Raw genomic sequence first — 13649 nt, 5'->3', positions numbered from 1 at the left:
TGATTATTTAAATACATTTTTTTTTTTTTTTTTTTTTTAACTAGTGATAAAAACATTCCCAGAAAAAAAATGTTTTCTAAACAAAATATTATAAATGATAGGACATCAGTCAGTGTCACTTCTAATGCAGGACTCGGTACAAAATATTACTGGAGCTCTCCCAGCATCATTTATCAAACAAATCCACATTATTAAGTATTATTACCTTTATGATTACATAAACATCACAAAATGTAAATAATACTTACCTTTGCGTTAGTTACCTAGGGATTAGATAGGTACCTACACTACCTACGGGCTACTTTTTTATATTCTATCTCCATGTACCTATCTAAGTTGCCCAAAACAATATTATAATTATGTACTTTTATGGCATACAATTTTGGGAGAAAATAAATTTAATAATTTTAATAAATAATGAATACCTATTACTCCTATTATTAGATACTTAGGTAGGTACATTCAGTAGGTACCTAATTGAATAATGATTACTGTCGGGCACATTGCATACATAAAGAGTTTTCGGGCGTTCATACAAATCATCTGCCTCGTGGAAAGTTTCAATTAAATATTGGATGGATGCATTATTAGGATCTTTCCAATATTTAATTGGATTAGCTACTTTAATTTTTTACGACTACCTACATTTACGTACGTATTTTGTTTTGAGTAAAAAGTAAAATAATTATCATATACCTACCTACCTATTGGGCATTAATATTTTAATAAATAATTTTCACGTGCTTTATTCTGCATACCTGGCTAGCATTATTTTATTTTAGATTAATAATTTAATACACATTAAAATGTGGATGCTACATAATTTGAAATTTTTGAAATGCATTGAGTGATGAAAATGAAATGTGTGTATTCTGTATTCCACCTAGCTCTCTGTTTAACGAATACTAACCAAAATATTATGAACAAACCAAAATACGAGTAGGTAGGTATTACCTCTAGCTATTTAATTTAGAATTACCTATTTATTCAAATTTTCAAAATGCATTATCTACCTATGTGTTATGCATTTTGAAGATATTGTTACCAACATGATATGTACCCAGTTATATGCCCTTCATTATGAACAGGTCTACGTATAACCTGCCTCGGTGCCGTAGTGGTCTGGGTAGGTTCTATACGAGCCTGCACACTCTGACTCTATAACTTACCTTGTCGACACGATTGATCGACACCATATAGGAACTACACATTTGTTCAAAGACAACATGATGGAGTTTCTATAGGACGGAAGTCAGAACTAGGTAACTGAAAGATAGGAGGAGGAGGAGGAGGAGAATAAGAAGAAGAAGAAGAAGAAAAAAAAAGAAAGAGCTTCTGCGTACGTATACATAGTTGCCAGTGAAGTAGCTCGTAGGTGGGTATTTTTTATATCCAATTGTTTGTCTCCCAAGCTTTAGAGCTTTAGACATTCGTCAAAGTTCAAAAAAAAAACTAAAAAACTATGCCAAAGCATTTTCCTAAACTGGATTAAAAGAATAGAAAATTGATTTATTCGTCTTATTTAGCCGCCATCTTGTCCATCTGTAATACATTTTTTTTTTTTTTTTTTTTTTAACTAGTGATAAAAACATTCCCAGAAAAAAAATGTTTTCTAAACAAAATATTATAAATGATAGGACATCAGTCAGTGTCACTTCTAATGCAGGACTCGGTACAAAATATTACTGGAGCTCTCCCAGCATCATTTATCAAACAAATCCACATTATTAAATATTATTACCTTTATGATTACATAAACATCACAAAATGTAAATAATACCTATCTTTGTGTTAGTTACCTAGGGATTAGATAGGTACCTACACTACCTACGGGCTACTTTTTTATATTCTATCTCCATGTACCTATCTAAGTTGCCCAAAACAATATTATAATTATGTACTTTTATGGCATACAATTTTGGGAGAAAATAAATTTAATAAATGATGAATACCTATTACTCCTATTATTAGATACTTAGGTAGGTAAATTCAGTAGGTAATTGAATAATGATTACTGTCGGGCACATTGCATACATAAAGAGTTATCGGGCGTTCATACAAATCATCTGCCTCGTGGAAAGTTTGTACGTAGGTAAGTTGTGAAATTCCATTGTAGTCGGTGGCCTAACGTCAAAAAAGCTGCATTTCGTCAGGAAAGCACCAAATTTGGCATGGACCTTCATTTAGACCATATAAAACTTTTAGGAAGGGGTGACACCGAAAACCATGTATACGAACAAAATGGCGGCCTTTTTTTCAAAATGGCGGCCAAAAAAAGGGGTTTTTTGATAATATCTCGTTTCCGATAAAAATTTTCTAATAACAATAAATTAGAAAGTTGTTTGTCTTTTTATTTTCCACATTTTATGCATTTACACTTTTTCTGTAGGATGTACCGTAATCCCGTACCGTAATGATTTTTCCAATATTACGGCCAAAAAGAGGTTTTCTCACAATATCGCGTTCCCAGTAAATTTTTTCGAAGGATAATGAATTATAAAGTTGTTTGTATTTTTGTTTTCTACATTTTATACATTTACACTTTTTTTCTAGGATGTACCGTAATCCCGTACCGTAATGATTTTTCCAATATGGCGGCCAAAAAAGAGGTTTTTTCACAATATCTCGTTTCCGGTAATTTCTTTTTATAAACGATAAATTAGAAAGCTGTTTGTATTATAATTTTCTACATTTTATACATTTACACTTTTCTTCTAGGATGTACCGTTATCCCGTAATGGTTCCCAATGAAGGTCCATACCAAATTTGGTGCTTTCCTGAATAAATGCAGCTTTTGGCCAAAATTGTGACGTTAGGCCACCCACTATTGATACCTAATTGATATCCAATGCATCCATCCAATGTTTAATTGGATGGATGCATTATTAGGTAGGTACCTACTTTCCAATATTTAATTGGATTAGCTACTTTAATTTATTACGACTACCTACCTACATTTCTTTTGTTTTGAGTAATGAATAAATTAATTACCATTTACCTACCTACCTATTGGGCATTAATATTTTAATAAATAATTTTCACGTGCTTTATTCTGCATACCTGGGTAGCATTATTTTATTTTAGATTAATAATTTAATACACATTAAAATGTGGATGCTACATAATTTGAAAATTTTGAAATGCATTGAGTGATGAAAATGAAATGTGTAGTTGTGTACCTATTCCACCTACCTACTCTGTTTAACGAATACTAACCAAAATAGGTATTATGAACAAACCAAAATATGAGTAGGTAGGTAGGTATTATCTCTATTCTCTACCTATTTATTTTAGAATTACCTATTTATTCAAATTTTAAATTTTCAAAATGCATTACCAATGTGTTATACATTTTGAAGATATTGTTACCAACATGATAGGTACCCAGTTATATGCCCTTCATTATGAACAGGTCTACGTATAACTTACATTTTTATATTTTATTTACCTATATGCTTTTGGATTTATAATTTAAATTTTATTTATTTTATTAATACAACTTTTTTTTAGGTTCCGATTTTACAAGGAAAAAAGGAAAACAACCCACAAGTAGGTAGCCTTTTCATCCAAATTCCTCTTCTAATTTCTTCCTTTCAGAACAAAATTGTGAACATTTTGTCAGATTTGTTAATTTCTTTGTCCCTTCTCTCTTTGTTCTCCTTTGTGTTGTCCTTTTCCTTTTTCAGTTACGTCTGCGAGTACGAATTTGTCTCTGACTATGTCCTCTTCATTAGTTGTTTTTGTAGTGTCTGTTTACTGATTCTTTGTTCTTCTCCTTCTCCTCTTCTTCATACTCTTCTTCTTTGTCCATTTATTCGCCCACCTAAAAAACGTACCATTTATTGGCCCACCTGTACCATACGCCACATACCTAAGTCTGAACTGAACGAAAATTTTCAAGATCCAATTTCATCAAAAGAAAGGGCTTAAAGACTGCTATTGAACCAGTGCTATTCAAAAATTGTAGTCATAAAAACCTCTTCTTCTTTGTCCTCGTTCTTTTCCTACACCATGCATATTGCGTCTTCTTTGCCCATGCCTTATTCTCTTCCCATTATCTTTTTTCTTCTTCCCCATTAAACCTTCCAGTTTGTCTCGTTTCACCTTTTGATCCCTCTTTCCATCGTACTTGAGCACCGTTTCCCTTTCTTCTTCACCTCCTCCATCATCATGCTTTTCCAGTTCTCCATGCTTGTTAATCTTTTCTTTTTCTTCTTCTATCCCCTTGTTAACTGTTCCCCTCTCACTTTTGCCTTGTTCTGTACGATTATCTTCTAGAGAGGGAGATTTTTCTGCCTTTTCCCCCTCTCCTTTCCTTTTTTCTCCGTTTTTATTTTCATTTTCGGTTTGAATTCCCATGATGATTTTTCGTTTTCTGATTTGTGCTGGGGGTTTTTATCTTTCCGAGCTATTCCTCTTTTTTTTCTGCAATAGTATTCTTTTCTTCGTCCATGTTTCTAGTGTGCCACTTTACGATGTCTGAATAGTGCGGCAGAAAAGCGTTCCATGTGGGTTGGAATTTTATTTGCGACGTACTTATCTCTATCTTCTTTTATTCCATTTCGTACTGTTTTATTCATTGTTATCGAGTCTGGATGATTTATAAAATTTATGAGAATTTGCAAACATGTTCTCTTTTGAGATTGTCTGGCTGTGAAGGGGTTCAATCGTTCAATACTCGGAAGAGGTTGAAGAGATTCTTTTCAGACTCATTAATGGATGTGTGAATAAAAGAGATAAAAATAAAATTAAAATAAATTATTATTACTGGGGGGAGGGGGGGGGGGGGTGAAAAGTCTTTAAACTCAACAAACATGACATCTAATTATTGTCCATAGAAATGGCTAATAATGTACATAATTATATATAGGTGTCTAATTGCATACATATAGGTTTAGATAGGCCAAAATATAAATAATGTAAGTATATGATGTAGATTGTAGATAATAATGTCATAATGTCACAATGTCATAATATATTCTTATTAAATTGTAATGTTAGTTGATGTCATTGTAAAGAACAAAATAAAATATACATAGGTGTCTGATTGCCTATTACTATAGTTCTGTATGAATTAGCAAAATGAAACTAGCGAAATTTATTCCACCCGAAGTTTTCCGCTCAATTAATGTCTTCCGCCTTTGGGATATCACAAATTGCATTTCTCTGTAAAACAAGGAGAAAACTAAGAACTTCCCTCGTGAACTCCAATCATCATCATTTCTGGGGAAAGTTTCTTGTCTTCTACTCTCATCCCAATTATCTTCATTGAAAGCTTGCGGCAGTGGCGGGTTGAGAGATATTCAAAAGGGGAAGCTATAGCTTGTTCTCATACCTATATCTCATGGTACATCTGTTTATGTATTATTGATTAAAATAAATTAGATTTCATTAATATATATGCATTTGAAAAATTGGCTACATTCACCCCAACCTTAACACAGACGAAAGTCCATAACGTTGGGGTATATCCATTAAACAATTCACAATTTCATAATATATTCTTATTAAATTATAATGTTAGTTGATGTCATTGTAAAGAACAAAATAAAATTACATTCTTTGGAAAAAAAAAAGAAAAAAATGATGTCCAAATTGAATGATCGCCCAATCACTAAATCACGTCGATCGACGCGACGAGGTGAATCCACATTATGTTGTCGAAGCAGTTTACGGTTTCAGTCGACATCGATCGACGGCATCGACTATGTGTGGATTCCACTGTGGACACAGATTTACGCTCAAAACAGATGGGAGGCTCACAACATTAATCTTCAAAATGTTGTGGAGAGGGGGACTCTCCATTTCTCTTACAGTAAAATTAGGAGGGCTGTTTAGACTCAATATTGGAAGAATAGAAGGGAAATCAAGTTTGGGGAAAAATAGGAAAAGGAGAGCTGGGAAAATCTCGGTTAAAAGTGGGAATAAAGTCCAACTTTCTCCCACACTTGAAGGAAGAGGAGGGCTGGGTAAACTTGAAAATCTTCAGGGGGGGAAAAGAAAGGGAAGTCGAATTTAATTTCCCATTTTATTCCGCTCACGAAAATATCGTACTCAGTGGTCCCTGGAGCATTAGCTCTTGTTTAGATCACTTCAGCTTCCTCTTTTCCCTCTATTTAGACAAGGGATATTCTCCGTTATTTATCTGGTAAATTTCGACTTATCCTAGACGAATTTCCCTTGAATTCCCACATTATTCAGGTAAAAACACACCCGTGTCAAGATTCGAATACCTTGCTTGTATAACCTACCAACCTATGTATGTAGGAGGAGGAGGAGAAGGAGAATGAAGAAAAGAAGAAGAAGGATTAGGTAGGAGATAATTAAGAAGGAGTAGTTTTAAAAAGAGGAGGAAGAGGCTGAGAAGGAAGAGTAAGAAGAAGGAAGAAGAGGTGGTGGAGCAGAAGAAGAATAAGAACAAGAAGAAGAAGAGAAAGAAGAAGAAAGAGAAGAGGAAGGAAAGAAAGAAAGGATAAGGAAGGATGGAGCGCAAATTGTATTCCACCTACAAAAGACACTAAGTGGGTGTTTTGCATTTAGATTAACCATTACCTTCTTCGCACCTCTTCCACCAAACCTGTGCATCTTTAACCCAACCTGTGCGCATATTTAACATGTTAAACAACCGAGTGAAGTTTATGCATCCAATTTGTAGGAACTTAAACAATGTATGCAAGTATATATTGTTTGGGTATTAGGAAAAAATAGAAAATGTGCAGGTTTTAGCCCCCCAGTTTGGTGAAATTTGGCTTATTTGTTTGAACTTTGAAAGGGAAGTAGAAGAAAAGAAACAGCCTCAATTGGAGAAAGACGAACAAGAAGAAAAATCAAAACACCTGCTTAAGTAGGAGAAGCAGAAGAAGAGGGAAGATTAAGAAAAAAGATGGATAGAGAGAGAGAGAGAGAGAGAGAAGGAGAGAGAGAGAAAGAGAGAGAGAGGGAGAGAGAGAAAGAGAGAGAGAGAAAGACAGAGAGAGAGAAAGAGAGAGAGAGAGAGAGAAATTAATTTCGTGCCAAAATAAGACAAAAACCAGAGTCATCTATTTTTTTATTTTATTTTTCTCTTCCTTTTCTCTCTCTATTTCTCTCTTCATATCTCTTTTTGTCTATCTTACAGACATAGATAGATAAAAAGGGAAGGAGGGAGAGAAAGGGGATGGGAAGGAAGAGAGGAGGCGAAGGAGAGAGAGAGGAAGACATAGCCCTAACCAGGGTGATCGCTTTGGGCTGACATTTGGTTTTGGCTACAAATTTTACGAGTGGATGCCCTTCCCTCTCAACCTTTGCTTAGCAAGGGAAATTCAGGCTGGTGTACTCCCTGTTTATAGTCCCCCAGCGAGACTAAGCTGGTCTACTCCCTGTTTAACGTCCCCCCAGCCAGACAACTATATTCTATTTTATTCTATCTACTCCTTTGTCTTGTACAATTGAAGACTTTTTCTTCTTCTTCTTTTCTTTCTTTTTACATTGGGTCATTCTTCCCTTTGACAATATGTTGTATTATGAAGGGGGATGGAAATATTATTATCTTACAAGAAAAGCCGTTCCCGTTGTTTTTGAAAACTTCCGTTTTTACTTTCCTTTATTTTACTTTTTTTGCGTTTTGTTATGGGTACGCAATTTTTCTTTTTCTTCTCCTTCGTCGTCTTCTTCTTCTTCTTCTTCTTCTTCTTCTTCTTCTTCTCCTCCTCCTCCTTCTTCTTTTTCTCCTTCTTCTTCACCTCCTCCTCCTCCTCCTTCTTCTTCTTCTTCTTCTCCCCCTCACGTTTTGTTCACGCCTTTTTCTTTTGCCACCAAGAAAAAGAGAAACTAGCTCATTCTAATAAATGTTAATTTAAAAAAAAAAAAAAAACCAAAGCACTTTTTTCGGGCAAAATCCATTTCAAAGACGTTGAAGCTTTCAATGGCGAAATTTCTAAAGAATTAAATGTGTGTAGGTAGGTATGTCTCGGAATTTTTTAAAAACGAAATAAGCTGAATAAAAAGGAAAAAAATATTAATGTACTTTTTGGGAGAACGAAAGCAAGAAAGTTTTGTATCATTTCCAGAAGAAGAAGAAGAAAAAATGTTAGCCGAAATATAATTTTGAAAGTAACAAAAAAGGAAGAAAACTCAGAAAGAACTAAAAAATAAAAAGAAACAAGAATAAGAAGAAGAAGACGACGTAGGTAGGTATATTAATACAGAAAAAATATTATTTTTTAGCAAATGAGAAATACTTGGGTATGGATATCTACATAATATTCAGAAAAACCATTAAAAATTTCTTTAAAACAAAAAGAACGAACAGATGAAGAAGAAGAAGATTAAGACGAAGAAACTTCGAAGAAGGAGGAAGAAGAGATTTCAGAAGGAACATAAAAGAAGAAGAAGGGGAACTTCAAGATTTCAGATTTTGGATTTTTTTTTTTTTTAAGGGTTTGGGTTTATTTCACTCCTACGTTGTATTATGAAGGGGGATGGAAATATTATTATCTTACAAGAAAAGCCGTTCCCGTTGTTTTTGAAAACTTCCGTTTTTACTTTCCTTATTTTACTTTTTTTGCGTTTTGTTATGGGTACGTAATTTTTCTTTTTCTTCTCTTTCGTCGTCGTCTTCTTCTTCTTCTTCTCCTTCTCCTCCTTCTTCTTTTTCTTTTCCTCCTTCTTCTTCACCTCCTCCTCCTTCTTCTTCTCCCCCTCACGTTTTGTTCACGCCTTTTTTTTCTGCCACCTACTTACTTGGAGCAATGTAATTCCTACCTACTTTTCTCGCACGCTTTTGCCAGCCAAAATTTTTGACAGTTTAACATTTTTCTCTTCCTTTTTTTCCAGTGGGAAATTTTTTAACGCAATTTAGAGAGAGTGGTAAAAATTGTTCTTTTTCTTGGTAGGTAGGTTTCTATTTCTATACCTACATAGGTACTACCGATATATTACCAGTGGGAAATTTTTTAACGCAATTTAGAGAGAGTGGTAAAAATTGTTCTTTTTCTTGGTAGGTAGGTTTCTATTTCTATACCTACACAGGTATAGGTACTACCTTTATCTAAGTTACTTACGAGTATAGCTTGGTTTCTTACGGATAAGTAAGTAAAGTACCTATAGCTTTCATGAATTTTTCGTATGATATTGTGTGTTAAGCTCTGTCTTCCTTCTCTAGCAGGAGCTCTTCCACCTAACCCCTGGTTATTTTACAACTTACGAGTATAGCTTGGTTTCTTACGGATAAGTAAGTAAAGTACCTATAGCTTTCATGAATTTTTCGTATGATATTGTGTGTTAAGTTCTGTTGTTCTGTCTTCCTTCTCTAGCAGGAGCTCTTCCACCTAACCCCTGGTTATTTTAGAACGTAGCATCTGTTTCTGTTTGTTTTCAGAGAACGCTTCCTACGAGCTGAAATGTCACAACATTGAATATTTCCCCGTTATGGAATATCTGCCAAACCCTGAGGACTCAACCATGGCCATTCCTTGTAAGTTATTTCAAAATTTCCTTTAGGGGGTTTGACAAATTTCATGAAAATCCGATAGTATAGCTTTCATGAATTTTTCGTATGATATTGTGTGTTAAGCTCTGTCTTCCTTCTCTAGCAGGAGCTCTTCCACCTAACCCCTGGTTGTTTTACAAACGTAGCATCTGTTTCTGTTTGTTTTCAGAGAACTCTTCCTACGAGCTGAAATGTCACAACATTGAATATTTCCCCGTTATGGAATATCTGCCTAACCCTGAGGACTCTACCATGGCCATTCCTTGTAAGTTATTTCAAAATTTCTTTTAGAGGGTTTGACAAATTTCATGAAAATCCGATATCATTCGACGCTGTCAGAAGTGTCAGAACCCAGGAAAAATTGTCATCCAATTATACTAGGTACTTATGAATAAAATAAATGCTCAAAAAATCCTTGAGCTCAATATAGGGAATAAAACCCTAATCCATTGTGGCAAAGCTCTCCCACAACAGAAAAAAAAACAACAACAACTTGAAAAAAAAAAACGAATATGATTTGAGCACAAAACATCAACTTGGAAGTTGACAAGTTTGAACTTTTAGTTCACAAACCACTCCATATCAGAAGTAGTGAAAGCTGTGATGGTTTTCCAAACATGGAAGAGAGAGGAGAAAGAAAAGAAGAATTGACCCAATTTCAGAGTAGCATGCAATCATACGAAGAGAAAAAAGATAAATAACAAGGATAACTCGTAGGGGGGACAAGAAGGAGATGGAGAAAGATGAAGGAGAAGAGATGGAGAAGGGAGAGAAGGAAAATAATAAGAAAGAGAAGGAAGAGGAAAGGGAGAAGAAGGGTATGAAAAAGAATAAGGAGGGATGAAAATATAAAAAGAAGAGAAAGAGTGTGAAAGGAGGAAAGCAGGAAAGGGTAGAGGGGGAAAGATGAGATACGACAAACCGTTCTTGAGATATTTTGTTCACAACCTTTTCAACATTTTCCACGAAATGAGGGTTAAGTAACAATAGAAAGGGAGAAGAAGGGTATGAAAAAGAATAAGGAGGGATGAAAATATAAAAAGAAGAGAAAGAGTGTGAAAGGAGGAAAGCAGGAAAAGGTTTAGAGGGAAAGATGAGAAGGGTGTGAAAAAAGGCAAGGAGGAGAGGAAAGAAATAGAAAATAGGACAAGGAGAGGATAAAAGAAATATAAAATAAGGAAAGGTGGAACAAGAGGAGCAAAAGGAAGAAGAAGAAGAAGAAGAAGAAGAAGAAGAAGAAGAAGAAGAAGAAGAAGAGTATTGTACAAAGAGGGAAGGACGAAAAGGAATAAAAATATTGGAAAGAGGGGTAGATGAGGAAGAAGAGAAGGGTACAAAGAGAGAGATACGAGAAGAAACAGCAAAAAATCCCGTTTCAAAATGGCGGCTAAAAAAAAGGGTTTTTTGAGAATATCTCGTTTTCGGTAATTTTTTTCTAATAATAATGAATTAGAAGGTTGTTTGTATTTCTATTTCCTACATTTTTCATTTTTCTTATTTTTTTTTTTTTTTTTTTTTTTTTTTCAATTTCATCAGAGTAAAACTGTGATGGAAATGAAGTTGAGTAAAAAATAGTATCTAGTAGATGTACATAGGTATGGGTAGATATTGTAAAATCCCCCTCAATCTATTTTTATTCAAATACCTAGCTGTCTAGAGTGAAAACTGTAATGGGCACTATACACGTTAAATCTGGGGTACACCTGCCTCGGTGGTGTAGTGGTCAAGGCGCTCGCCTGGTAAACAGGAGGGCGTGGGTTCAATCCCAGCCGAGTTATGGAATTTTATCCTCAATATAATTTGAGAATATTTGACCACAATAATAGTAGTAGCCTACTGCTGGAGTAAAGGGACTTTTCAGTCCTATGCGAGCAGTATAAATAAGCACTATTATTACATACCCATACATTAGATAGGTAGGCAGGGTCGTATTTACGGGGGCAGGGGACTCGGTTTCCCTTCTCAGGCTCTTATTTGGATCCTTTACAGTGGCCTGGACTCCAAAAATTTGGAGCATCCCCCCGGTACATCACTTTTTGGATTCTTGGGAATCTTGGGGCCCCCCTCCATAAAATCATGGATTCGGACCTGTAGGTAGGTAGATAGAGGTAGAGAGAAGTAAAAACAACAACTTGAAAAAAAAAAACGAACATGATTTGAGCACAAAACATCAACTTGGAAGTTGACAAGTTTGAACTTATAGTTCACAAACCACTCCATATCAGAAGTAGTGAAAGCTGTGATGGTTTTCCAAACATGGAAGAGAGGAGAAAGAGGAAGGGAAAGAAAAGAAGAATTGACCCAATTTCAGAGTAGCATGCAATCATACGAAGAGAAAAAGATAAATAACAAGGATAACTCGTAATGGGAACAAAAAGGAGAAAAAGAGGGAAGAAAGAGAAGAGATGGAGAAGGGAGAAGAGAAAAAGAATAAGGAGGGGTGGAAAGGAATATAAAAAGAGGGGAGAGAAGAGGAGAAAGACTAAAAGGAGGAGAGGGTAGAGGGAAAAGATGAGAAGGGTGTGAAAAAAGACAAGGAGGAGAGGAAAGAAATAGAAAATAGGACAAAGAGGGGACAAGAGGATTGAAAGAAGGAAGAGGAGAAGAAGGTCGTGAAAAAGGACAAGGAGAGGAGAAAAGAAATATAAAATAAGGAAAGGTGGAAAAAGAGGAGTAAAAGCAAGACGAAGAGGAGTATTGTACAAAGAGGGAAGGACGAAAAGGAATAAAAATATTGGAAAGATGGGTAGAAGGAGAAAGAGAAGGTTAGGAAAAGGAAGGTATGAAGAGGCAACTTAAAAGTTGGAGAGAAAGAGGGAGATTAAGAAGAGCAGAAGGGCACAAAGAGGGAAGGACGAAAAGGAATAAAAATATTGGAAAGAGGGGTAGATAAGGAAGAAGAGAACGGTACAAAGAGAGAGATACGAGAAGAAACAGAAAAAGCAGGAATATTGGAAAGAGGGGTAGATGAGGAAGAAGAGAAGGGTACAAAGAGAGAGATACGAGAAGAAACAGCAAAAATAGGGGAAAGAGGGGGTGGCATGGATAAAATGCACTCTATTTATTATATTTCTTTTCGAACGAAGTCAAATAGGGGAGGGTGGAGGCAAATCGAAACTCACACAGACAATTGTGTTCGAATGGGAGATAAATATAGAAGGAAAAGAGGAGAGAAAATAATAGACATCGAACAAAAGAAAGCAATAGAGAGGAAGAAAGAAATAGTCCGTAGGGAGAGAAAGATAAAAATGAAAGAATGAAGGTGATCAGTCTCAATAAATTGGGGCATTCGTCGTCTGGTAAGCCAGAGGACGTAGGTTCGATATCAGTTGAGACATGGAATGTTCCACTTACTGCTTTTATCTAGACCAATATTGCTCAAAAATAGGTAGAACCTTACCTACTAGGTATAGGTGTTGGTCTGTAGGTAATATTAGGTAATTTTGACGGAAAGAAAATCTGCATAATCTAGAAAAAAAATAATAAAACGCCTCTTTTACTGGAATTTTTGAGAAGATAGAAGACAAGTGAGAGAAAAAAAAGAATGTGGGAGAGAGACTATAAGGGAAAATAGATAGAAGAAGAAGGATCAAGAGGAGGAGGAGGAGGAGAAGTAGAAGGAAAAGAAGAAGAATTTAAGAACAGGAAGAAGAACAAAACTTCAATCTTAGCAAATAAAGCGATTCGACCAAAAACAAAGGACTGCTTCAAATAAATGAACACTTGATTGACTATGAAACGTATGTACTATCTTACCTTCGACTTTGTCTTTATAAGGCCTTGTCTCTATAGTCTTTATTGAACTTACCTCGTCTTTCTTGTCCTCTCTTAGTGTATTGTGCTCCTTTACTCGTATGTTCTCCTCTTTGAGGCAGTTTCAAAGCTTGTGTCATCCAGGCTTTCTCCATTTTCGTCTACCTTGTGAATTTTCTCCTTTATACTGTATCTGTTCTTCTATATTTCCTTTTAAGTCTCATTCTAGCAGTATAAATGAGGTATGTATCTTCCTTTTCTTCACCTTTTCCCGTGTACAGACGGGGTCGGCGTTTTTCGTCAGCCTCTCAATCAGCCCTAACCAGGGTGATCGCTTTGGGCTGACATTTGGTTTTGGCTACAAATTTTACGAGTGGATGCCCTTCCCTCTCAACCTTTGCTTAGCAAGGGAAATTCAGGCTGGTGT

The 13649-nt window shown here is 35.4% G+C and overlaps 1 protein-coding gene across 1 annotated transcript in view; it reads right to left on the bottom strand.

The window, feature by feature from the left end:
* The window catches only part of LOC103515431, a 67442-nt gene extending 54065 nt beyond the window's left edge, over positions 1 to 13377 (bottom strand). The window contains exon 1 of the mRNA XM_008480373.2: positions 13278 to 13377. Within this exon, the coding sequence (XP_008478595.1) occupies positions 13278 to 13377 (100 nt within the window). The remainder of the gene's footprint in view (positions 1 to 13277) is intronic.
* Positions 13378 to 13649: the final 272 nt, after the last annotated feature.

Source organism: Diaphorina citri, unplaced genomic scaffold (assembly GCF_000475195.1).
Source record: "Diaphorina citri unplaced genomic scaffold, Diaci psyllid genome assembly version 1.1 scaffold1339, whole genome shotgun sequence".
In the NCBI taxonomy this organism is placed as follows: domain Eukaryota; kingdom Metazoa; phylum Arthropoda; class Insecta; order Hemiptera; family Psyllidae; genus Diaphorina; species Diaphorina citri.
The sequence above is the reverse complement of the archived record's forward strand: the minus strand, read 5'-3'. Positions and strand labels throughout refer to the sequence as shown.